General features: G+C 34.8%; 1 protein-coding gene across 2 annotated transcripts in view; it reads left to right on the top strand.

Annotated features, from left to right (window-relative positions):
• The window catches only part of EDIL3 (EGF like repeats and discoidin domains 3), a 410,169-nt gene extending 383,326 nt beyond the window's left edge, over positions 1-26,843 (top strand). For both annotated transcript variants that reach the window (XM_027038784.2, XM_027038776.2), the window contains 2 exons: positions 2,786-2,941; positions 23,827-26,843. In XM_027038784.2, the coding sequence (XP_026894585.1) occupies positions 2,786-2,941; positions 23,827-23,976 (306 nt within the window). In that variant the 3' untranslated portion in view covers positions 23,977-26,843. The remainder of the gene's footprint in view (positions 1-2,785; positions 2,942-23,826) is intronic.
• The last annotated feature ends 525 nt before the right edge of the window (positions 26,844-27,368 follow it).

The following is a 27,368-nucleotide window of genomic DNA, read 5'->3' as shown; positions in this document are numbered from 1 at the left end:
AAGTTTTTTTGCTACATTAAGTAGCAAATTTTAGGACAAATCCAGCTTGAAACAGATTGCTGACTATTAAAGTAGAGAAATTTACTTAACTGGAACAAAAAAGAAAAACATTTCTAGATCACAAACAAACAAACAAACAAAAAAGCTGGAGAAGGGGAGCAGTTAGAGTGGGAGAAAAACGTATCTGTTAGAAAGAGCCAAGAAACACAGCTTAAGGAGAAAACATCTCCACCCAGCAGGAAACCCAGCTGACTTTAAGAAATACCACAGAAAAAGAGATATGCTATAAGACTCTTCATTGCATCATTGTAGCTAAACACTCATAGAAGTTTAAAGAGTGAAGAATCAAGCCATAGAAATGTTCATATTCTTGGAGACAGTTTGAGTTCCTGTGTGTTTATAGCCTTGCAAGCAACACAGTGACTCAGAGTGTTGGAAGATTTTTTGCCCATTTAATTGAGTGTCAACAACATTAAAAGCATTTTGAAGACCAGTAGCAATGCCTAGGTGTCTGCACAATTATATTTGGACTTAGAACAAAACCAATCTGTATTTTTAAGCCTGGATAGGTGAAGTAACAGAGCCAAAATTCATGTTAAAACACAGGGCTCTTCTGGGGCACCTGAGTGGCTCGGATGGTTAAATGTCCAACTCTTGATTTCGGCTCAGGTCATCATCTCATGGTTTGTGGGTTTGAGCCCCATGTCTGCGCTGACAGCACAGAGCCTTCTTGGGATTCTCTCTCCCCCTCCCTCACTGCCCCTCCCCTAACTCATGTGCACATGTTCTCTCCCTCTCTCTCTTTCTCTCTCTCTCTCAAAAACAAACAAACAAACAAACAAACAAACAAACAAAAATTAAAAAAAATTACAGGGCTCTTCTCGTATTATAAATCCAGGATTGTTTTGGTTTGGAGCTTAGAGTTTCTGTAAGTTTAATGAGTGTAGTGAGGAAACTTTGAGATTCTCCAGAAATTTCTGAAATAATCACAAAGAATAGCAAGAAATCATTGAGTGAGAATTTTTATGTATGATGGAACTTTGAATCAGAATGTTGAATTTCAATCTAGTATCCTCCCTTTACTCACTATCTATCTTTGGATCACACATCATAATATATTAGCCTCTGTTCCCTCATCTCAAAGGTACTGTACAGGGCTGTAGAGAGGATTCATTGAGGACACACAAGAAAGCACTTAGCATAGTGTGTATGAGGCAACAAAAGTTTCCTTCCCAGGTATCATCATTTTGCCACCTTGCTTTGCTGCAGGATAGATATTTTAGATGATATAATACATGTTAGGAAATATGCAGAAACAAAAATATTTTCTAGTTTTGATAAACTTTCTAAAGTATTTTAATAAAGAATTAAAGGTAGTTTTCTGTCTTAATTCATTGTCCAAGTTGAGTCTGATGTCTTTAATTAAACAGTGTTACAAAAAGTGGTCAAATCCCCTGTGAATTTTTAAAGAAATTTTCCTAGGCTGTGAAACTTTGGGAACTTTTTTCATATCTTTATTGAAAAGCATCTAAATACAGTCACTAAATATGGTCTATTCAGTACATTCACCCTGGCTCTCTCTTTTCATTCATGGACTGTGTCTGACCCATGACTGTCTATTTGTGGCTGCATACATCTCACAGGATAAAGAACCTGAAATAGAAACAAAAGGACATAGTGGTTGAAAGCCACCAAGGTCACATATGGGATCACGACAGTGAAAGATGATAAGATCAAGGATGTAAGCAGGGCACTTAGTCACAGGAAGTAGGAGGAAGTAGGTCGCTATTGTGGAAGGAGAGCGGAAGCTGTAGATCAAGGAACATTAATAAACCTAAAGGTAATGCTCTTACGAGAATTGTCCACATGGAAAACAAAGATTCCTATATTTTTTTTTAATTAACATAATAAGATATAAGAAAAGCTTCATGAATTAGAGAACAGAATTCTACTAAATTATTCAATGTTATGTATTCTTTTTCATGAAAATCAATGCTGTCTTTTGCATTTCAATGACATCTTGATTAATTTAATGCTTACTGAGTCTCCATGCGTGTTTTGCTTTTATAAGTATGTGTTTTGTAGGAAAAAACACCTCATGAGCACAGATCCCACAAGTCAGGGATGCATACTGTAATCCTCCTTCATTTTTGAAGAATGTCCAACTTTCTCCTCAACATTTTTAGAATTGTAGTTTTCTAAACAAGATTTTCATTGTACAATGATTACTATTATTCAATTATATATTCCTGAGCTGATTAAAACTCATGGAAATAATGTTGACTTTTTATTTAATGTTTAACTGTGATACATATAATATCATTTCTATTCCTAATGTGTATACAACTAGAGTCTGATTTTTATTAAAATTGAAATGACCAGTAAAGTCAGAAAACTGAATTATAAGCACAAGCTCTGGAAGACAAGCTGGGGAAGACCTTCATTCCAAGAAGATCAGCCGTGCCTGCCCTGTTCAATCTTAGTTGCACAAAACTGCACAGCTAGAGGAATTTGGTTTAATATAAAATTGATTGGTAGACTAAAATGACCATCGTTTTATTTTAAAACAGTCAAAATAGTTATTCAGGTTTTCAACTAAGTTTATCCAGTGGCAAAGCCAAAATTATTAGCCAATCACAGACTCAGTCATCAGTTTCAAAATACAAATAATCAGTGGATCTTTGGCTTTAACATGTATGTTACTTAATCTCCTGAATTTGAGCAACTTGCACATTTATAATGGACTCTGCTGTGGCATTTAAATTATGTCTTTTCCTTTTCTTAGGTGGACCTTCTGGTCCCTACCAAAGTAACTGGCATCATTACACAAGGAGCTAAAGATTTTGGTCATGTACAGTTCGTAGGTTCTTACAAACTAGCATACAGCAATGATGGAGAACACTGGACTGTATACCAAGATGAAAAGCAAAGAAAAGATAAGGTAAGTGATCCAGGTGGTTTATAACATGCAAAGTGAAGGACCAAACTCTATCTGAATATGACTGAATGAGCTGCTTAGACATATGTATTAAAAATAATGGCTATATCCACTGAAAAATGTATGTTAAATTAAAAATTCTAACATTTTCCATAGTATCAATTATCTAAGATCCAGCTAAGTAAAATTTGCTTATATTTTATAAACCTAATAGGAGCTTGAATAATTTAACTTAAAGCACATGTAAATACTTATTGTCTGAATACTTGTCACTATTAACTTTACTATTAAAAAACATTACTGATATTAGGCAAAAAATGTAGTTTGGCAAAAAATATTTTAAAAATTAACTAAAAGATTTTTAAGTTATATATTTCCTTGATTATTTTGACAATAGGAATTTCAGAAATGAACAAATTTTGCCTATTATACTGTTTCATCAAAATTAAAATACAGGATGTTTCTCTGCTCAGTTTCCTTCATTGTGTTTTAATTCATAGATTTGTTTAGTTTTTTTAATCTGTGTAAGCTGTTTTAATATTATGGCAATAAATATATATTATTGCAACATCCAATTCTACACTATACTATTTGTAATTGTTTTTCTAAATGTTCTTACCATTCTAAATATCTTTCTGTAGTATCTCCTGGTCTGAATTTGTGTGGGGCCCTAGAAAATGGAAGTGCTCAGGGTTCATATCTATAACTAATTGGACCAGATGTTAAAATATACCCTTAGTTGGGCCAATGACACTGAAACTCATTCATTGCTTGGAATGTTTGTGCTAAGAACTCTAGCTTTCTAAAGACATCAACAGAAACAAACTTCTTACTTCAAGGATTTGGGGGGAAATATATAATACATTAAGTATTTCTGAGTTCACAATGACTTTTTCCATTTTGTGTAGCCCTTTTATTCCCTGGTATATTATTCACCAGCAGAGAGTTGGGAATATCTTGCTTTTTCAAAAATTCAAGACAGAGAATTTATTAATTTTCCAAGAAATACTAAGCCTAGATGGCTATTTCAGTGAGTCAACAGAGTCTGAATTCACTTCACATAAAATTCATTTCAGGGGAGACATATCTTTAGGTTTAGATTATAAAATCCACACCTATTTACCTTTCAATATCTCAGAACACATCCATTTAGCATCTAGAGATACATTTAACGTCTCAGAACACACACACATTTTACATTTTAACATCTCAGAAATTGGTATATCTTACAATGTCATAATTTTAATTGGAGGCATTTATTATTTTCTAGAAGAACCTAAAATAATGGCATGTTTTCTAATCAGTAGCATCTTAGATTGAGTGTATATAGGGTTTTTTGTGAAACTGTCTTCAAATGTATTTTTGACTGTAGTCAAATATCTGCCGTGATTTATTGTAAATAACTATTTCAGTTCCTACCTTTCACCTTTTCACAGTAGGCATTCTGATGCATAGAAAATGAAAATATGTTCCATAAGATGAAGCTTTTTAAACTTCATAAATTATATAGCTCTTAAAATTAATTTTAAAAGAGATAAGTATTCTCATACATTTTCCATGTGTAATGTTCACTAAAAAGCATATCTGTAATAGCAAAATCCTTGTATAGATTGATTTAGGGAGGAGGTATAATGAAAAATGTGACTAAACTGTTGTACTGATTAAATATTTTTGACTCCATTTACATTAAGCTTGTCATTTCATGATTATATGTAAACAATTTTTTAATTTTTCCTTTAATTAATAGATTTGGCATTTGCATGTTAATACACTTATTATCTGTCTGAACTGTATATAAAATTTTCATCAAGTTGACCAGGTTACTTGATAGTATTCAGGTATTCTATATCCTTACTGATTTTCTATATCCTTGTACTATTAACTACAGAAAGAGCAATGTGGAAATTTCCAACTATAATTGTGATGTTCTTTATTGCTTCTTATAGTTATATCAGCATTTGCTTGATGTATTTTGAATGTATTTTTATTTATTTATTTATTTTGATACAGACAGAGAGAGACCATGTAAGCGGGGGAGGGACAGAGAGAGGGGGAATAAAGGATCTGAAACAGGATCTGTGTTGAGGGCAGAGAGCCCGGCAGAGAGAGGGCTCGAACTCACAAACCAAACTGTGAGATCAATAACCTGAGCCGGAGTTAGACGCTTAGCCACCCAGGCGCCCCTGCTTGATGTATTTTGAAGCTCTGTTAAAAGATGTGTGAACAATTAGGACTGTGGAGTCCACTGCATCAACTAGCTCCTTTATTATTGGAAAATGACCTTTATCCCTGGAAATATTTTTTGATCTGGATTCTATTTTGCTGTTAATAGAGGCACTCCAGTTTTCTTTTGATTAATGCTATGTTGGTGTGTGTTTTTCATTCTTTTACTTTTAACCTATTTGTACCTTATATTTGAAATGCACTTCTTGTATGCAGCATATAGTCGGGTCTCCTTTTTCCATCCTACTATCTCTGCTTTTTGACTAGAGCATTTAAGCCATTTATATTTGATATGAAAATTAATATGATTGGGTTTAAAATCTATCATCTTTCTGCTTATTTTCTACTTGTTGCATCTTTTCCATTTTTTTTTTGTTTCTATCTTCTTTTGGATTAATTGAAGTTTTTTTAATGATTCCAGTTAAGATTTTGTTGTTGTTGTTGTTGTTGTTCACTTACTTGGTATAATTTTTTGATGTTATTGCAGTGATTTCTTTAGGCTTTGTAGCATACAAACTTAGTCTACCTTCAAATTAATGTAGAGCCCCAGAAACCTGCCTCTAGAAACACAAAATAGACCATGACTATCAATCCATGGACTTAGGAACCACATTTATTATAACATATGATTTTGACATTCCCCAAATAAGTCTTACTGTAAAAAAAAATAGGCTCCCACTGGCAAGTTGGTCACCTATGAAAGTAAATTGATACTTGGTGAACAGGATATAAGCCAGAATTCTTATGGGAGCCAATAAATCACTATCATCTATTCAATGTAAAAATTTCTGAAGAGTTAAACCATTTTAATATTTAGAAACATAACAATTGGATAAACTTATACCATGTAATTGGTAGTTTTAAAATTATATTTAGCCAGTTTGTTAATGGTATTGTAAATAATTTGGTATGTTGAAGAAAAGCCTTAGGTAAGTTTACTATTTACTCCTGAAGGGAATGACAAACACCAACAAACTGTACATAAGAATATAGCAATACTATTATGATAAAGAAATAATGTATAAGAAAGAACTGTAAAAGTTCTTTGAACACTTGGAAAAAAAAAATATATATATGTGTGTGTGTGTGTGTATATATATATATATATATATATATATATATATACCCATATATATATATGGGTGTGTATATATATATATGTATATACCCATATATATATATATATACACACACATTCCAATATATACATATACCAATCAAAATAAATGTTTATATATAATCCAAATAACTATTGTGCTTTGTTATTATTATTATTATTTTTACTAGGTATATTACTTATACTCAGAAATTAATTTTTCTGAATAAGCCATTTCCTATTGATTCCTAATATTATTTGTGTCTTCTTTCCCATGGTTACTTTCCATAAGGGAGAAAGTCTGCAATGTTTACAAGTGCAAATTCAACTACAAACTTTCATCCACACAAATATGACAAATAAATTGAATGTTGCAGGGCAAAACATGTGCTTGTGAAATGTTTTCTGTATGTACCTTTCCAAGGAAATATTTTCAAAAATTTTTCTAATTCTTTTATGTGTCCTTCTGTTTTTATTGACCACTTTGCTCTAATAGATTTTAGGCTGTTTATATTGAATTGTGATACAGATCCAGAAATAAGATTACTTCAGAAAAACAATCTCAAAATAATAGCAATTTTCTAGGTTTACCACAGGTGGTGTAAATGAAATACTAAAAATGTAAGAATGTCAATTTTTTTAAAAAATGTATGAATATCCTTTCTGGTTTTTATTAGTCATAACAGACTAAGCCTCAGGAAAGCGATGTCAAGGAAAAAGTATATATGTATGTAAGAGTATCTAAATATACGTATCAACGTATATTATGTATATGTATTTGTGTGTGTATGCCAAAAGTCAACTGAAGAGAAATAGATGCCTGTTCTCTTCATTGAATTGTCAGTTTCTCACTACCTTCTCAGAACTTATATAAGAACTATAATTTATTTTAACATTTTGTTTTTTGACAAAATTCTACATTTTATCTTTCATGATTGAGCACGTGATGACACTACCTCATTACGATCTCTACAATCTTATTTTTCTCTTTCTAGTCTACATTTTCTAACATTTAACCAACTTTAATATTTCTCTACAACATGGATTCAGATATATTTTTTAGTTGAAAGTCAAATGTTCCTTTGCTCTCATGAAAGTGACATTTGTTTTATACGCCTGGAGCTGTTTTTTATTGCACTTTAGCAGGAAAATTGCAAAATTTGACAGACACTTTCAGTATTTAATTTTTAAGGTTATAAGCCAAAGTAAAACAATAATAAATTTCAGGAAGCCTTCTTATATGGAAAAATTAGAAATGAAAATGGATTTTCTCATCCAATATATTAGTCATAATGTCATGGTGTTTAAATAAACCTGAATTCACACCATGGGGGCTTTCTTCTTAGGGGAAAAAAAGAAGCTGGTAATATTCTATTTGTCTCCCTCCCTCAAATTATCCAGGTTTTTAAAAAGCATAAATCAAAAAAAAAAATTGCAACTATACTCTGGATATTCTATAAAAGAACGTAATCCAAAACTCTGTTTACAGTAAGATTTTATTGGCCCTGAACAGTGAATGCCACATATTCATCAAGAACAATCTTGCAACATCTTGGTGAACTCTAATTCACTGGTTACCAAAATTACCTGATCATAACACTCATGGGGGAGCTTGTTAAAAAATACTGATTTCTGGGTGCTGCCTCTGGTTCTCTGGGGATGAGTTGGAAATCTAAATGTTTACAGAGGCTCCAGCTAATTTGAATAATAAGCACATGTGGGAAAGATGACTCTAATTGGCACCAACTTTAAGTTTTTGAAACTAAGTGTAGTTTTGGATTTTTCTAGTCAGAATGGAATATATTATATTATAATTCTTTAGGACTGGCTGGCCACTAATTTGTCAGTGGAAGTCAGTATGAATCAATGTCTCCAAAAGTAAGTTTAGATTTTAACATTTGCCACTTCTCTCATGAACACCAGAAAGTAAACATGTATTAGCTTTAAACAAAATTTAAATTTAAATAATAGATCTAAGTAGTTAGGAACACAGATTAGGTGGGAAAGCAGCTCGAAGAATGTGACATTTATATTCATTCGATCATGTATTCAGCAGGCAGTTACCGTCTACATTCTGCTGGATACACTGAGGGAAAACCTGAATATGACAGTGGGTCAGAGAAAGCCCAGTCTAATGAGGAACTTGAGAATGGTGGAAGACCTTTGATACAGTTAGCTAATTTTGAAGGCTTCACATATAACCTGCCAAGTGTATAACTTGAGAAAACAAGTATAGGAAATAAGTAACATGATCTTAGAACAATCTGAGAACAATAAGAACAATATTAAATTATGCTCATTTCATAAAAGTCAGTGACTCTCCAATGGCGGGGGGGGGGTGGGGCGGGGAAGAGATCCTCGTTCTTCTCTACTTCCTTTCTTTTTTCAACATCGATGTGGAAAAAAAAAATAAGCAGCAACTCCACCAATCCCCATTAGCAAAGCCTTCATAATCTGTATTGGAGTATATATTCAAATTAATCAGTAAGGACAGATGCCACAGGGCATCCTTTCATTCCTGCTGAAGCTGGCACTCTCAGGTAGCTGAAATTAAATGTGAATATTTAAAGCCTCAGAAGTCCAACTCTTCAGTGAGGCAGAGGTCAGGTGGGGTGTCAATTTAGTAGTGGATTGCCATGCTGCTCTTTTGAAATTTAACCTACATGAGAAATTTGGAACCTACAGAATCCCTTGGGAGGTAAAATAAATGGAATCCCCAGTGGCATTGGGTGAGAAGGATTCTAGCTGGGGGAAGTGAAAGAGAGTGAATCAGTCTTTCAAGGTGGAACAGTCACATGTTTCTCAGCAGCAGGATCAAGGACATCAAGTCTCTCGTCTTGCCTAGAGACCATTAGTCTCATCCACTCAGAGTCTTACTACTATTTTCAAATAAAGCAGGGAGAGAAAGAGAAGATGCTGCTTTTCTGAAAGCATTTTCTGACAACAAATTGACTCTACACAAAGCACTCGGATTCAAAAATAGCAAATGAGTTGTGCCCCTACATGACAGAGATTTATATGTAGTCACTGTAGTGTACTTACTTAGGTATTTGGTGAGTGACTTAATTGGAGCTAAGTTAAAGAAACAATGCTATAGTTTCAGCATTGTCTAAAAATAGGGACAGTGTAATTTAAATAAACACCATCTGGTATCAACTTATTTAAAATTGTATCTGTTTTCTTCCTTGTTGCAATCCAGTATTATGGGACCTTACTTGGATATGTGTTGGTATGAAGAATAAACAATTGTCCGTATTCACATTAATGTGGATGTTATTAGATTTTCAAACTTAAGACATCACCTGAGAATGTGTCTGTTTTGGCAGAATGTAAAGTTCAGTGATGAGTTACCCTTTTTAATAAAGGTTGATAACATACAGAGACAAAATATTTAGTAAAAACATGTAAGTAAAGACGTTCAGTTATTGACATAACCTGTGTATACCAACTAAAAAATTCAAGGAAATCCAATGATTCCTTATGTAGCTTTTATAATTCATGTTCTTGACAAAAAGAGGATGGAGTCCCTGTAAATTTTACTAAGGCCTCGGACCAAGAAAGCCACATCTCAGTAAAAAAAACCCACTATAGAAAAATTGATCTATTAATGTGAAAAGCCATTTGCAGATCTGGATCTGCCTGCTGGAATGGGAAAGGACATCCACACTGAACAAATTTAAGTTCAGAAAGCAGCATATTGTCACCAATGAGAAGTATGATAGCAGTTATTAAGGTGCACAGAGAACAACACAATATGGAATCACTTATCAGAATCAGTTGTGAGATGGGGACTTGGGGTCAGAAACAAGGCACAAGACTGGATGCAAGTCCAGACACAAATAGACAAGGGCAGATGAGCTACACGGAGGACTGTATTTCCATTTCCATATTTAACATGAACTCCAAGTGTCCTGCCTACCCAGAGATGTTCGTTCCTGAACCCAGGGTAAATGGTTTATGAGAAGGAAAGGAAGGGAGGACCAGGAAATGGGGCTACTGGGATGGAGGTGAGCAAGAGAGGGTTAGTAACTTCAATAATTATAATTGTAGAATCGAGTAACTGGCTAAATGCTGGAAATAAAAGGCAAGCTAGAATGATAGACTAGCCACAGGAACAGTCAGAAGCCATTGATCTGAAGGAGCTCATTAAGAAGTCGTTCAGGTTATTTGGAGACAGCAATAGAAAGCTGATTGCCTTTCTTCAGGGATCAATTTTGAAGTTGCAAAGAAAATTCTTTGTATGTTATTTCACATTCTATAATATTAAAGACTAACAATGTAAAATAATTTTGGCCATTGAAGCCTTTACACTTCTTAGATGCCATTTGGATTTTTTAATCTTCTTCATTTAAAACAAACAAACAAACAAACAAACAAAAAGAGTGCTGGTCTGAGGACACACCATAAGGTAGCAGAAAAAAAAACAAACATCAGGCACAAAATCCATAAAACTCACCGATTTGGGAGTGGGCTGGGAACAAGGGGAAGAAAAACATCCCTGCCGCTATGACTCTTATTTAGTGACATATAATATCCCAGCACAGATGGTATGAAACCTCATTCTCAGTGAGACAGAAGTTCAAGATGTTAAAAAACAAACATTCAAGAGGCACCTGGGTGGCTCATTTGGTTAGGGAATGGACTTCAGCTCAGGTCATAATCTCACAGATCCTGAGTTCGAGCCCCACGTCCGGCTCTGTGCTGACAGCTCAGAGCCTGGAGCCTGCTTTAGATTCTGTGTCTCCCCCTCTCTCTATCCCTCCCCTGCTCACACTCTATGTCTCTCTGTCTCTCAATAATAAATAAACATTAAATTTTTTTTTAATTCAACCCAGTAAATGTGAAGATCTAATTGGCTTTATTAAATGATGTATGAATGGGCAGCATCCCTTCTAGCTAGTAGAGGGAGCTCAGAAGAGTTGTACAAAATGGAAGGTTTTTATAGAGGGGGGATAGGACAAGAGTTACTAGCACAAGAGGATTGTTCCAGGCAAGGCTGCTTTCCCTTAGGGGTCAAAGCAAAGAGTCTTATCAGGCAGATTACTTCATCTTCCTCTGGGGGATGGAGAGAGCCCATGTGGCAGACTCCTTGGCGCCCATCAAAAAATTCCTGACCGACCAGTTAAGACTGCATTTCCGGGGGAGGTTAACTGCAGTCAGATTATGTATTAAACCCTAATTTTCAAACTTGGCCTAACTGATGCCTTTTTGGATCTGTGGGTTTTGTTTTTGACAATGGAGAAAGGAGCAAACAATGCAGAAAAATGCAGTGAGGGTTAAATACATGTTTTTTTTTATTTGTGTTAATTATCTTATATCCTAAAAACATAAGAACTTCTTGGTTTCTGGAAAATTTGATAAGTTACCTTAAAATTTGAAACCATATACTTTTTCTAGGTAACAGATGGTTCTGCATGAATGAAAAAATGTGTGAAAAACACATGAAATACATTACATCACATGCTATTAAAGTAAAATGTTCATTGAAAGTAATTTTTATTATTACATATCATTATTATATTTATGGCCTTAATTTTCCCAAGGCTCAAATGCCAAAAAACTTTAAGTGTCTTAATTTTTGTCATCCTAATCCACAATCACTCATCAGAAATTCATAAAAATATCCACAGTGAAAATTCTGAATATCTCATGTTTTTGCTTGACATATATTATTAAGCACAATTGTTTAATGACATTATCCCTCATGGAAAATAATTACACATTCTCTTATTAAGTCGTGCTTGTATTACGACTGTGAGGGACCATCAAGTGTTAGCCCAACTATGACCCTAGCCACTGATTAAAAATGTTGACACACTAAAAATACTGATTAGTGATAGGTCCACAATAGAATAGTCAAGGCTATAAACCTTTAATAAGTTGTTTAAACTTCAAAAATGTTATTATTCATTAAAAGGCAGTGATGAACCTGACAGAAATGGCAGAGGTTAGCTGTGAAAGATTTTTAATAGTTTTATTAGAAAAAATAGAATCCTGTTTAACTTGAATCTGATAGTTACCATCCCCACTATTAAAATGAGCATTTGATTAGTCTGAGTAAGAGAAAAAAAAACATGTCATTATTTTGGTTGTTGGAACTATGCACTTACCATTGGCTGGAATACAGCAAAAAATATGAACCCACTTCATTTCTAAGTAATTACCAAACAACTAATATTTTGACTGCTGAATATGCATATTTTGAAGGTGAAAAAACCCTCTAGGATGTCAGTTCCACAGGGCACACATGCCGTTTTTCCTGTCCACCAGCACACGTTCAGCGGTAGTGTGTGAAGCAATGAAAGTCTCTGACTTTCAAAATGAATTCATGTTCTAGTCCTTTTCTACTCATTCCACAGTTTAAATCCGAAAAAGGATAAAAGATGCCTGTCATAATTTCATGCTTATAAGAATCTATAAAAGGATTTCTGGATCTGCCACACCGTATAAAACGACCCGTTAGGCAACGACGCTCATGTCCATACTTCTTTTTGTTGGATCTCAAAGAGAAAGCTTATTTATATGTATGGAGGGCTCTCAAGGCGCTAAGGTACTAAGCCCCTTGGGGCCCTTATTGTAGAAGCAACACATTTCTCATCATTATAAGGCTTCTGGTGTAATTTGAGACACAAAGCTGATTAAAGGATAATTTTAAAAATTAAAGATGAGCCCAGCAATTATACCTGCATGAAAGGAGTATTTTTTCCAATTTTTCTATAGAAAAAAAAACCCAGAAGACCAAACACAGGAATTAATTTCCTGCTTTCCAATAAAGCAAGAAATAAAATTAATTTTGTACAGATAAATGAAATGTTCAATAGTTAACAATAATTAAAGGAAGGCATTCTTCGTAAGGGAGTGAAAAAAATATTACTTTTACATAGCAACGTTTCACTTTTGATTTATTTTCTTCTTTTTGGTAGTTTAGTAATATCTATAAGCATTAGCAAACGTGATTTTTTCCTCCTGATGTCAAATATAATTTAATAATCATTGTGCTCTCAACACATTGAAACAAAAAGACCCAGGATCCAGCTCAAACCCAAGTAGAGTTTGCAGCTGCTCAACTCAGGGCCATTTACTCTATGTTCTTCATTTAGAGTTGCTAGATTTACCAAACACAAATGCAGCATACCCTGTTAAATTTGAATTTCAGATCAGCAATGAATAATTCTTTTAGTATAAGTATATCCCAAATTTATATCTGCAATCCTGTCTCCATTAAAGATCTCCCAGATTTTCCAGCTAGACCAGATGTTCTTCTGAGAACACACATAAGGAAGACAGAATAAAGCGGGGATGCCTTTCTTCCATACCTAGTCAAGCACAGCAAATGCATGCACACACCCTCACAACCTGCTTCATCTTTGAGCTTTCACTTTGCCACCTCTTTGTCCATCTCCAGAATTATTTTCTCCAACTCCCTGACACTCTTTCCTCCTTAGCAGTCTGGCTTCGAAGACACATGGCTGGATGCTGAAATCACTACTGTGTTCATATATATAGTTGTGTACGAAGTCATTTCTGACCAAAATAGGATGAAACTCTTCAAGGAGATGTGGAGTGAGGAAAAGGTTCCTAAGGTGGGGTAGGAATTATCAGACACCAATTTCTCTACTGCCACATCATGGAAATTTCTACTATGAAGGGATAGAGTCAGACTACAGATTGTTCTGATACAATGCAAAATGCCCTGTGTGACTTAGGAAATTTTGAGATGAGCATTGAGCTTTATTAGAGAGGCAGACTGTTTTGTACTTTTATAGAAAAAAGAAAAGGCATTTCTACATTTCTGATGTTATACTAAAAAAGAAAAAAAAATAAGATGGTCTTACTCTCCTACTACTCCTGGTAATATCTCCTGTAGATATCTTTAAAAAGCAGATGATCGGGGCACCTGGGTGGCTCAGTCGGTTAAGGGTCTGACTCTTGATTTTGGCTCAAGTCATCATCTCATGGTTTGTGAGTTCAAGCCTCACATGGGGCTCTGCACTGACAGTGTGGAGTCTGCTTGGGATTCTGTCTCCCTCCCTCTCCATGCCCCTCCCCTGCTTACTCTCTCTCTCTCTATCTCTTAAAATAAATAAAAATAAACTTTAAAAAAGCACATGATTTTCCAGTTCTGTTTCTTCTGTAGGACTATTTCTTACGACAGTCAAAATCTGAGTGGTGGAAATCAGATAGTTTAAGTATATAACCACAGTTTAGAATGGCATATTTTATGTTTCATAAATCTTTATAGGCAATCATCCTATATGATATATTTCCTAGGGTATCCTTGTTTCCTAAGGAGACTCTCATCATAAAAGAAGTTAAATATGGTTGTGTGTCCTACCTATTGAGTGACTTTTAGAGTGAGCATTCTAAATGCCAGCAACTATGGGAGAAGAAAGGTAACAGTCAACAGAATTAGAAACTTTAGCTTTGATTTTTCTGAGTTTTTTTCCAGGGTCAAGACTTAACAGAAATATTATGAATTTCTCAGTGAGGCCCTTCTGGCGCTTTGTAAGAAGCGGCCCGCTCCCCAGACACTTGGAGTTAAGGATCTGCAAGAAAATCACAGATAGAATGGAGGTGGCTACCCTGTCCCCAGGCCTTTTCCCTGCGTTGAATCTCAGCTGTGAGAATCTGGCTGTGTTGAATCTCAGCAATTCCTTAGCTCAACTTGTCACTCTCGCAGTGGACTAGGGAGTCACAGGTATAACCTATGCCAGCTTGCCAGTAACAGAGAGGGTGATGTTACTGTGGAGAGTTACATCCCTCCATCTCAGACCTCTATGGGTCAGGTGAGCCTTTCCATGAGAGGCCAGAAGTTAAAAGTTTTCAAAAATAATCCCAAAGATGTGCCATTACCTCTTCTTTCCCAATGCTCCCAGCCACCAGAATACCTAAGGAGGAAGGGATTTTAGAAAGATATCACAACCCTCTTTCCCAGTCAAGAATTAAATATCAGCCAACCAGCTTTCGTATTAATTACAGGAAAATGAAAGTGTATGACAGTTTGAAAAGCAATAAAAGAAAAGTCCCTTTATTGTCAGAGTAGAAACAGGTAACATATTTGCATTGTTGTGGCCAATTATTATTAGAATCTCCCACGAGTGCATTTTGGGGAGAAAAATGTGTAACAGGAAGAACAATACAGTGCACATAATACTGCAAAAACTCTTAAGTGAATATCAGATATGTGGGTTAGTAAAGATTTCTTGAGATATAATCAGAGATTTATATATACTAGGAACATGAAGCAAAGCCAGATCAGTTCAGTGAAATGCAGTATTTCCTGAAGCCAAAGACCTCCTTTTTTACATAATTACAAAAGAGAGCAAACTTCAGAGCCACAAGAAATCTCCTGAGGGCAGCAATGGGAGTGGAATGCATTTTCTCAGAGAATCCATATATTCATTTTAATGGTTTAAAATGATCCATGCACTAGTGTAAGAAAGACATGGAACTTGTCCCCGTGTTTTTCTTTTTACTTCCCCCATCAAACAAAAATGTCCTATAATTGGACCTTTGAAGTTAAGTCTTTGGGTAGGCAGTTTGAAAGCCTCATCTAATTTCACTGAGGGAGCTTGGGAAGGAAAGAAATCTCTGAAGGAACCAGGGTCCAGGTTTTGTAAAGGGCTTGTGGAACAAAATACCATTCTGAAAGGAACACAGATAAAAATTGGTATCCAATATGAAATACAGTGCAGAATGATTTATATATGTCACTATATTCTACAGCTTCCAGAAAACCTGGCAGTTTCCCAGGGATTTCAAATTAATCCCTAGTAGATGGCCAAAGTAACATTCCCCATGGAATGTGTAAGCTTTTGCAGAAATGATTTTAAAGAAATACGAAAGAATAAAGATGGTGAGTTGTTTTGTTACTGAAATATGAAACAGAACAAGCAAGCCACACTAGCTGTTTGATGTATTTGCTAGGGTTCTGTTCATGAAAATAAATATCATCCAGAAAATAAAAATAAAAGGAGCAAGTAAAATAGAGCGAGTAGAACCTAAGAATAAAAGATTTAGAAAGTGTTCTCAAGGGCCACGATAAATAAATTTCAGTAGGAAATTTAGGATTTATTCAAAGAATCGTAAAAGAATATGTTCACAATTAATTTGAAGCCTGAGGCCTGGCACATAAGGTTGAGGAAGTTTGGGGCACAATTCTTTGAGATATTTGGGGTCCCTTTTCAGACTAATCGTTACAAGTATCAAAAAGTCCTCCGTGAAACCTATAACCTTACAACATCAATTACTCATTGCTGAGTTTGGGAGTTCCTAAATCCACATTCATTTCTCACATCAACAGTGTTCAAAGGTCACCAAGACCACCTTAGGTATGACAATTCACGACTCACAGAACTCATTTAAAATTATTATACCTACAGTTACAGTTTATAACAGTGAAAAGATTCAGATAAAAATCAGCCAAGAGAGGGGCTGCTGGGTGGCTCCGTTGGTTAAGTGTCTGATTTTTGGTTTTCGCTCAAGTCATGACCTCATGGTTTCATGAGTTCGAGCCCTACATAGGACTCTGTGCTCTCAGTGCAGAAGCCTGCTGGGGATTCTCTCTCTTCTCTCTCTCTCTCTGCCCTTCCCTTGCTCATGCTGTCTCAGTCTCTCTCTCAGAATAAATATATAATCTTAAAAAAAAAAATCAGCCAAGAGAACAGGCATATGGGGCAGAATCCAGAAGAGTTCTAGGCATTAGCTTCCCATTGTTTTCTCTCAGAGTCTTAACAGTGCTAAACCTCTCTCAGCAATGATATGTGACATACAATATACACTAGGTATTACCAACCAGGAAAGCTTACTTCAGCCTTGATGTTCAGAGTTTTTATTGAAGCTCAGTTATGTAAACATGGTTTACTGCCCGCAAGGCTGACTTTAGTTTCCAGCCCCTTAGGTGGTCAAGCTGGTCCAAAGCCCCCACCATAAATCACTTTGTTAGCATACATTATCTGGCCCAGCCCATGTAAACAAAGACAGTCTTCTCCCCCAGGATCTTCCAAGGCTTTCAGCTCACAGGAGCTGAAAGCAAAGGTCAGACCTCTTTTTGGGGTAAGATTAATATTTTACTGCACACTCATATTGCACAAAGTTGTATGTTTTGTATTCTCTTCACTGGAATGACCTACGTCTGCAAACATTGTGACTATACTAGATTGGACACACCCTGAATTGTACAGATATGTTCTCCTGCTGATAAATTGTTTTGGATGGTTATGGCCTTATTTCATCTGCACTTTTGAAGGGCAGGATGCTTAGGGTTGGAAGACACTGAGGCAGCTCTCTGTTCCTCTCTACCAGTGAGGATTTTTGCTGCAGCACTGTTGTGAAGTCTTATAGTGAGGGCTCATCCCCCAACTCATTCTTTTGCAGACTCATGATCAATGTAGATGGTTATTAACACAATCTACTCTCTCTGACAAAACCTTTTCTTTATGTGTGTGTGCACCTCTTAGAATGTGATTCTCAGTATGCACTGTTTTTCAAAGAACATTTCCTAGAATGTTGGAATTTACCTGGAAACTGATTTCTTGTTTCAGTTTTACGTATGAAAGAATGTACTTATATTTAGACTAATTTTGTTACAGAGTTTCATTGGTTTAGTGGAATTGATTGGAGAGAAACCATCAAGAATGATACACCAGCCATTCAATCATGAAATGGTTTCAGGATGCTGATAAATTTTCCTAGAAAATTGAATTCACTGAATAATAGCTAGAGTGTATGTAGGCTAAAATAATCAAACTTTGGTTTCAGACTTTTTATATCCAATCACTAACAGAAGTTTCATACATGTAAAACTTCCAATAAGATTTTTTTAATGTGATGTACATTCATACCACTAACTGAAACTTTTTAAGACATAGTTTTCTATACATTTTAACACAAGCCTCACATTTTATTTTATTTTTTAATGAAAAGTTTTGGTTTTTAGAATGCTTTAATATAGGGCAAAGTAGAACAAAATTGCGAATTTTACTAAGACATATTAATAATATATAGAATGAGAAGCAACTGGTCTTTCTTATAAACACTATCTGAATAAATAAATATGTTTACTTTCATTTATGCATACTAATTCTGTGAAAATCTTCATTAGACTTTAAACCATTAAAGCATTCATTCAAGTTATACCTGAAATTTTTGACAGTCCAAAGAAATTCAAGTAATGTTCTTTTTATTCAATTTTTTTAATATTTTATTTACTTTTGAGGAAAAGAGAGACAGAGTATGAGTGGGGGAGGGAGAGAGAGGGAGACACGGAATCCGAAGCAGGCCTCAGGTTGAGCTGTCAGCACAGAACCCGATGCAGGGCTCAAACTCACAAACTGCGAGATTGTGACCTGAGCTGAAGATGGACAGTTAACTGACTGAGCCATGCAGGCGCCCCTCAGTAATTTTATAGAATAATATAATATTATATAATAATAATTATATAAAAACAATTTTATGATGCTGAACCATAAACTAATAAGTGTAAGTCCTTTATGTCACTCAAAATGCCAGATTTTATACTCACATTACACATAAATGGTTACTTTATGAAATAGACACTTAACTCCAATGCCTATTAAATTTCTACTATTTTTATATAGATCATTATTTTAACTAAGGAATTGCTATTTTTAAAATGTAACGATTCAATAAAATGAAATGAAATTGGAATAAATATAAATTTCTATGTCCACTATAAATCTATTTTACAAGTAAAACATTGGGAAAATCCTGGCTTAAGAGAAATTCTATGACAAAGTTCATAGTTTATTTGACCATCAGTCATCAATCATGACCAAAGTGAATCTACTAGTTTTAAATAATTTTATTGCATTGATAGAAGCATTGTATCTGTAACAAAGGTAAGTATCCTCTATATTTTGAGCCATTCAAGTCATGACTACATACTATGTCTGGATAAATCCACACTTTAATTGAGTCATAGTTAAACCAGAGGGTATCCAATGGAATGCAGTCAAGATGATAAGTTTGAAGATCAACTTAAATGAGGAATTTTTTAGGCAACCATGACTGTTTAGCCTCAAGCACTATTTTTGAGTTTTTGATAGGTTTATATTAGTTATTATTAGTGTTTTTCTTTTGGTAGTTAGATATCTTCTATGCTTTTTGAGCATAAATCACTAGGATCATAGATCAAAGTTTGAAGGAGGCATATGTCAACCCATAAAAAGACAGACTTCCAAAGTGTCTAAAAGCATACCTACCCTATTATATTGATGAATAGGTTGCCATGGCTGAAAGTTCCATGTCAGAAATGTTAGAAAAAAATTGGTGCTGGCACATCTATGCCTTCTTTTCCAAGTCTTGGGTTCTTCCATTGTATGGGTAGAGTTAAATAAAAACAGGGTTTCTCAGGGATCAGAGCTTGAAAAGACTGTTGTTTTCTAACTTTGTTATAAGTACTCTAGATGAAAGAATAAATAATTGAAATTATATATGCCAAATAAGATTTTTTTTCACTTTCCATTCCTTTCCCTGCCCCGAACACACACACACACACACACACACACACACACACACACACACACAAATGCTGCTTTAGGGTAATGGATTTTTATCTTGAGCTTTTATCCTTTAAGGATATCAGATTGGTGTATAGACATAGCCAATGAAGCCAATGGTATGTCTGACACCATTACCAAGGCAAATACAAACAGTAGAGAAAACTCGAGAAAGCTTATCCAACCCTTATATTTCCACAATATTTGGAATTCCAGATATCGTTCTAGTCTCCCCATATCAAAAGAGAGATAATGCAATCTAGAAAGGGGTGACCAAAACGCCATAGGGATGAACTGATGGTTACCCAAGACCTTGCTAAAATACAGACTCTTTAGCCCTGAAGAGCTCAGGGAGGCTACCTAAAACTGTTTAAAACTGCTGGTTAGATCCCAAAAGGTTAGACCAGTGAGAGTCTCTTTAAAACTTTTAATGCATTTGTTTACAACAAATAACAAGAAGTATATCTTCACAGACCAGATGGCATTCTAAGTAAGTAGTATGTGCAAGAAATCCCCAAGGAATTCCTCAACATTTGTGAAAGGCAGGTATATAGTACATGACTGCTAAGAAAAGCTGAGATATGACCCAGCTCTCTGACTGTGTCATGAAGGATAATCCTGCCTTCTTGGCAGTCTCCACTGATGACGTCTACTCTGGCCTGAATAGACCATTGTCCCTAATGAAGAATGACAAGTCTCATCTGAGAAAAAAATTATTAAAACGTTGCTAGAAGCAACATTTAATTGTTTTATCTGACAGTCTCTCTGAGTTGAGATTTGAATTTTCATTAGAATCTGATTTGAATTTTAACTAGTATCACAGGAGAGTTGACATTGGAAAGCAGAATCCAACATCTCTGCCACATGGAGGCAGTTGTAGTTTTCTCCCTTATCCTCTAGGTTGTAACTGTGGAAGCCTCTCCAAAGTACTTTTAGTACCTTTTCCTTGAGGCCCCGTGTGTTGGGAGAATCCTGAGATCCCTAAGCATTATCATGTCTTAGTGCATCAACAAACTTGTCATCAGCTAATTATTAGCTGAGCCTCCTCCTGAAACTGAAGCATGTGCAGACTCTTTCCTAAAAACTTCTCAAACTATCTTTCTTGTGTACAATATTCCCCTTCTCAATGGAGATTCATTCAATGTTTTCCATCAGTCTTTTCAGACTTTGATTTCAATCGAGGTGCTTATATGTCTAAAGTGTGTATATGAAAGTGCATTGCTAGAATTTTTACACATTTTTAAAAGTTAACTAAAAATACTGAGTTTGCATTCCTTTGCTGGGTAAAACTTTGAAACTGCAATTCTTAAGCAAGATCTTCCTAGCGCTGGAGACAAGGAAACAGTACATGAGCCACATGTTTGCACAGCAGGTACAAGATGTCATGTTAGAAATCGCAAGTATGTGCTTAGTGTTCTCTACTATATCATTACTGAGAGACCTCCAATATTAAAAGTATATTTTCACTACCTTTAGCTCATAGTTTGGGTGATTCCAATGTAGACTGTGGCTGTTTTTCTGCGAAAATTTTTGTTTTTTAATGATACTATTTTATGAAACTTCATTTAATCTTTTTAATGAGCATTCAAATATTTATGACTTTCACACATTGAATCAGAAATGTCACAGTTGTATGCAGTTTCAGAGCTGATGTAGTTTCTTTAAATATATTTTCCATTATAAAAAGATAAGTCTAACTAATATGTCAACTATTCCTTTCTGGATTGATAGTTTCTTATTGAAACTTGTGCTGAGGACCAGTGACTTAAAAGCAAATTGTTTCTTACTGTATATCTTTCTTAAGAAGTGGTATGACACTATGTTTTGGACGGTTATAGATCTTGTGATGAAAGTTAATGAATTTAAGTTCTATTATTCTGAAGATATACATTAAGTTCTCCAGCAGGGCTATGAAATTGGATTTGAGATTCTGTATTAAATTGTAACACGACAATCTCAGTGAAGCATTTGAATCCAACATTATATGTCAGAGAGAATGTCAGGGATGCGTACAATATACTCTCTTATTTTCTGCTTTTGCAATGACAACCTCTCTATGGATTTCTGGTGAGTGTTTGTGTGGTATGCCCTATCCATGTGAGCTTCTGCTAACAGAGACACTGTTACTTAGTAACACATTTAAATCCAGAGTTAGTTCCTGCTTGGTCAATTCAAAGCCAGAGCATTGCTGAGGATAAAATGCCTATTAAATGAAAATGGATTCAGATATGCCAGGATGATGAATTCTAGATTTGGCACAGTTCGGTATTCTCTTCTTCAGCAAGTATTTATTCAAAAATAGCCTTTGAGATATATTTTGTGTCATGTTGAAAGATTATTCCCCACCAGATGGGGATGGCACTTTGCATTTGCCCTCAACGACACGTAATCTTTCCATGGGACCAACAGAAAGATTACCCCATCTTGTCTCTTGCTTCTATTAATCAGTGCCATGCTGTCTAATGCCTTAAAGAGCATATCTTTATTTTCCTATTTCCGGGGGACCTTTTATGATCATGTGAGACTGAACCAACTTTTTCTAGAAGACGGTTTTTAAAACATTCCCTTTAATTTTAGAATGTTCAAAGATACAGGTTAAATATTCTGTCATGTAGTGATGGTGTTTCTTTTTTTTTTCTTTTCTTTTCTTTTTCCTTTGGGGAATTTTCTTTTCAGGTCTCCCTTTAGCCATGTAGTCATGTTTTGATCTCAAGCAAGAAAGAAAATTATCTTCCAATTATAAGATGCCTCATAAAGTTAAAAGGGGAAACTCTGAAGAGACATTCACTATCCTAGTTGAGCTGAAATAAAAATGTGAATATAAAATCATTAGAAATTCCTTCAATAATAAGTGTTCAGAATCTCTAGGTTAAAAATGATGAAATCTTCAAGTAAGGCTAAATATTATGAATGCATGAATTTCTCCCGAAGTCATGTGTAATTTAATACCATTTCTATCAGGATCCCAGTAGTTTGATTTTGTTTTTTCTGAAACAAGCACTTTTCAAAGTTATTATAAAGGTCTCTTGGGAGAAAAATGGACATAAAATGCATTAAGAAAATAAAAAAGCTTTGCAACAAAAGAAGGAAGATAGAGAATAATGCAGTGCCAACGTGTCAGAACATTATAAGTCACAATGATCACAACAGTATTGTATGGATCCAGAAATTAATAGACAGAGAAGCCAAAAAAAGAAAGGTGGGGGGAGTACAAAACAGCATTGATTGTGTTATCTCTTGGGGAATTTGTTGTCTGTGTGAAAAGTGAGCAAAAGACATTGTGATAGTACTGTGCTCACCAAATATCCATGCTCTCCTCTGCATTTTCCACCTTCCTTTACGGCTGGGCTGGGGTCATATAATTAGTTAAGGTCAATGATATGTATCCAAAAATGATGTAAGCTGCTTCCTTACTGTGTTCTTTATAACATCCTGCACAGGCTAACAACTCTCTCTCACCATATCATTTGTCAATGTGGAGACCCCATGTTTCAGATGATGGCTAGCCTAGATCAGAGCAGCCTAGATCTCTGAGTCACTCCTTGGAAGAGAGCACCCTCAGCAAGCTGCCTAATCAACATCAGCCTGTGACATAAGCAAAAAATAAATATCTGTTGCATTTTTACAAACCTGATAGGCAAAGGGAAATGGTAGATATACATATTCCTGCCTTAGACACCCAGTTTTGTTTTATTTATTTATTTATTTTTATTTGATTGTTTTTAAGTAGGCTTCACACCCATTGTGGAGCCCAACATGGGACTTGAATTCATGACGCTGAGATCAAGACCTGAGCTGAGATCAAGAGTCAGATGCCTAACCAACTGAGCCACCCAGGCACCCCTTATTTAAGTCTTTACATTAAACATTACTTGACAGTTTGGTTTAGAAATTATCATTAGAAAGAAGCTGCAACAATTTATTTTGAAAAACATGATTACTTCTCAAATCTCACTTTTGGGAAAAAAGCTCGAAACAAGAAAATAATAAAAATAATTCCCAAGAAAAAGAAGGCTACATGATTGATATTCTTTGCTCTTCTTTACTAGGTTTTCCAGGGCAATTTTGACAATGATACGCACAGGAAAAATGTCATCGACCCTCCCATCTATGCACGGCACATAAGAATCCTTCCTTGGTCCTGGTATGGAAGGATCACACTGCGGTCGGAGCTGCTGGGCTGCACAGAGGAGGAGTGAGGAGACTCCATACCCCACAACTCTCCTCTCTATCTCCCTAAAAGTATCTCCACGGAATGAACTGTGCAAAATCTGTAGGAAACTGAATGGTATTTTTCATGAAAAAGTGCTTAAATTATGGTAGGCCACTGTCTTTAAGGAGGTCTAAGCTTACCTTTTCAATGGTTTAATTTGATTTTTATTGTTTAAATTTCTTAAGCAACATCACATTAACTTGTGAATTACTTTTGTCATTGTCTTTTGAATTATTCACAATGGTTGAAATATATTAAGGAAAGAAAGTAGCACTCTTTTGATAGCAAGGGTAAAAAAAATCTCATAGTTATCAAGTAGAAGCAAGAGTTGATAGAACTTTTATAATCAATACTCAACTAATTCTTATAAAAGGAATACCGCAATGTTAGCAATAAGTTTTTTTTTCTTCTGTAATGACTCTTCATTATCATAATTGTTTCCCTGTGCCTACCAAACACTGTCAGTGCTTAGAACAGAATTTTAAAGAATTTGTAACAGGCAGTACTAATTGACATTATATTTCTCATTTTGCTTCCAGTATTTCTAATCAAATATTATGTGATCTTTTTTCCTTTTTGTTCTATTCATATATATCTTTATATTATATAATGACTGAATAAGTCCATATTTTTTTTGCTAATTGAGTTTACTCCTAGTATTTGCCTAAAAGGAGGATCATGTTTGTGTATGTATACATATATATGGAACATGATTGTGTATCAGTAGATTGATCATATTTAATATCAGTATATTGAATCTGCAATTCTATTTTTGAAGGAAGCTATAACTATGTATTTCCAAATGCCTTCCTTTACAAAAAGCCGAATACCACCATCTTGCAGAATAAACAAAAACAGAATTATATGATGTCCCTTTAAACTGGAATTTTAAACTTTGTTTTCAGCTTATTTACATACCCTTATCTCCACTTTAGGATAATGAATTTTTTTTCTCTATTTAAGAAATTTTTTAGCAAACAAATGTTAGCATCGTGCTGCATAGCTTGGCCAAGCATACTCCTCATTTGTTTGTTCACCTCTGCATTTCTTGTGAAACTAACATTTTATTGAGACTTGAATGAAACTGGTAGTGGTTTCCCAGGAAAGCACATTGTGTAGTTATTTGTGAAAAGAAAAGTATTTACTAATGACCAATTAGTCCATCATTTTAAGATGAAAATTGATTTCTATTTATTTTGCTTCGGAGGTCCTGAAATAATAAGCAATTATCATAACAATTTGTTATTGATAATGGAGGTTTCATTGACATGTCTCTCAAATTAAAGCTCACACTGCCTCCATAAAAGTCCTCAACATCTAATTTATAACCTTTACAAGTATTTATTTTATAAGGCTTAGACATGGAATTATTGGAGTTTTAAATTAAGGGTCCTGGAAAAGAAAGTATGGTATGTGTACGAAATGTTAAAGTCCTGTGCAACACTGAGAAGTTTTTTTTTCTCCCCTCTATTATTTGTGCTGCATAACAAAAGCCACTAGACTGTTACTGTATTGTCTGTCCATGTGTTAAAAGCATTTCTTAATGATGTATATATGGAGTGGTCTTCAATCATAGTGAAGAATTTAAAGGGAAAGTCAATCATAATGGCATTTTTAATAGGAGCAAAATTCGGACTGGCTGGTCACATACTTATCCTATGCCCACGGGCTTTCTACTTCAGGTTCTTAAGAAATTGTTGATTTGAAGCTTATTAAATGGCAATCATTTTTCAGCATCTTTCACAAACAAAATTGTTAGGTCCTCAATATTACCTTTTTCGGGCAATTTTAAAATTAGGAATTTAAACCTTTTCTATTCCCTATATTTCACCATCATATTAGAAATCATTACATAGTCCCAACAATATACACATACTTACTGTCTAGCCAATGCCTTTTGTTTCTTTAAGCCTTTACTGTCCCACCAAATTTCTAACCGTTTTCCTTTGCAGACTATGCATAATCGATTCTCCATTCTCAGCAGAGTATATTATGGAAATTCTGAGTAATGCTTTGTAACGATTACTTTCTCAAAATTATTCATTGCCTCTCGTGATGTTTTGAATTTTCTTTTATTGATAGTTTTTTAAACAAATATTTTCAGAGAGTTTGTTAAAATTATACTTGTTACCTTTTAGAAACACCTTGAAATGGCTTTCCCTTGCTTGTGCATTTTCTCTATGCTCTCTGGTATCTTCAGCAACATGGCATGGTCAACTGGATACCTATTGGTCCCATGATATCCAAATTTATGATCACAAAGGGGTTCCCAGGTGTAGTCATGTTAATAAGTACTATAAAGTAGCATGTAGCTGTTGTGTCATTTGTATCAATGGCATCAGTGGGAAACAGATTTATTCTATTTAAATTCACACTAAAGAAAATCTTATAAGCAGAACGCCCAGAAGAATCACCTTTTCTTCACTATACGGAGTAACTGTAATATGCTAATTTTATAATCTCTGGAAGTAACATTTTAAACATCTCCATTTTATCTATGTCCTGTCAAAAGCACTTATCATAGGCACTAATTCTAATTTCAGGGTTGACTTTCTCTTTCTGAATGGCTTCATAAGGATTGGTGTGAACTTTGAAGACTTAGGGTACTAATGATTGTATCTTTGCTAGTCAACAAATTATGAAATATAATACTCACTGCTGGCGTCTCATGTGTCAGTAAGTACAGAAGTAACTAAGACACAGATAACCTTTGCAAACCTTAAAGCTGTGTAATATTCCAACGTTGTTTTTTTTTTCTTTGTATATATACTTAAATCATGTAGGATGTTGTAAAATTAGTATGACCTTGTCTAGTCTTCAAACTTAAAATAAAACTTTTGAAACTCTGGGGTACTTTTGAAGCAGTTGTAATTAAACACATTTGTAAGAATACACAAATTGTCTGAATGTGATGCCCACCAGTCTTAACTACATGCTTGGCTTACTTTTTCTTTGTACAGGACAATTAAGCAAATGCATTAAAAGAAAAAAAGATTACAATAGCCTCCAAATATCATTGATATCAGCTAACTTGGCTTTTCCCAAATTATTAAAATGTGTGCATTTCTCCTGCCCCTTTCAGCTGTGGAAAATTTATTGGAATACTAATAACCCAAAGTCATTTTTTTGCCTCATACATATTTAAAGTCTTGTGTTCCAGGATTGATCTGCCGAGGGTTAATCAGATGCCATTGCTATCATTTCTATTGTCTTTTATGTACATGATTCTCAGGAGTATAATGAAGAGATCCAGTCAATAGTAAGCAATAACACAAACATTAATAATATATTTACCCATGTTACCTCAGCTATCACTTAAAGACCTTCAGAACATTTGGCTTCTTTTAAACCCTGTTTCTGCTCCTCTGCAAGTCATAG

This window comes from Acinonyx jubatus, chromosome A1 (genome assembly GCF_027475565.1).
Source record: "Acinonyx jubatus isolate Ajub_Pintada_27869175 chromosome A1, VMU_Ajub_asm_v1.0, whole genome shotgun sequence".
Classification (NCBI taxonomy): Eukaryota; Metazoa; Chordata; class Mammalia; order Carnivora; family Felidae; genus Acinonyx; species Acinonyx jubatus.
This window is presented reverse-complemented; position numbering and strand designations above follow the sequence as displayed.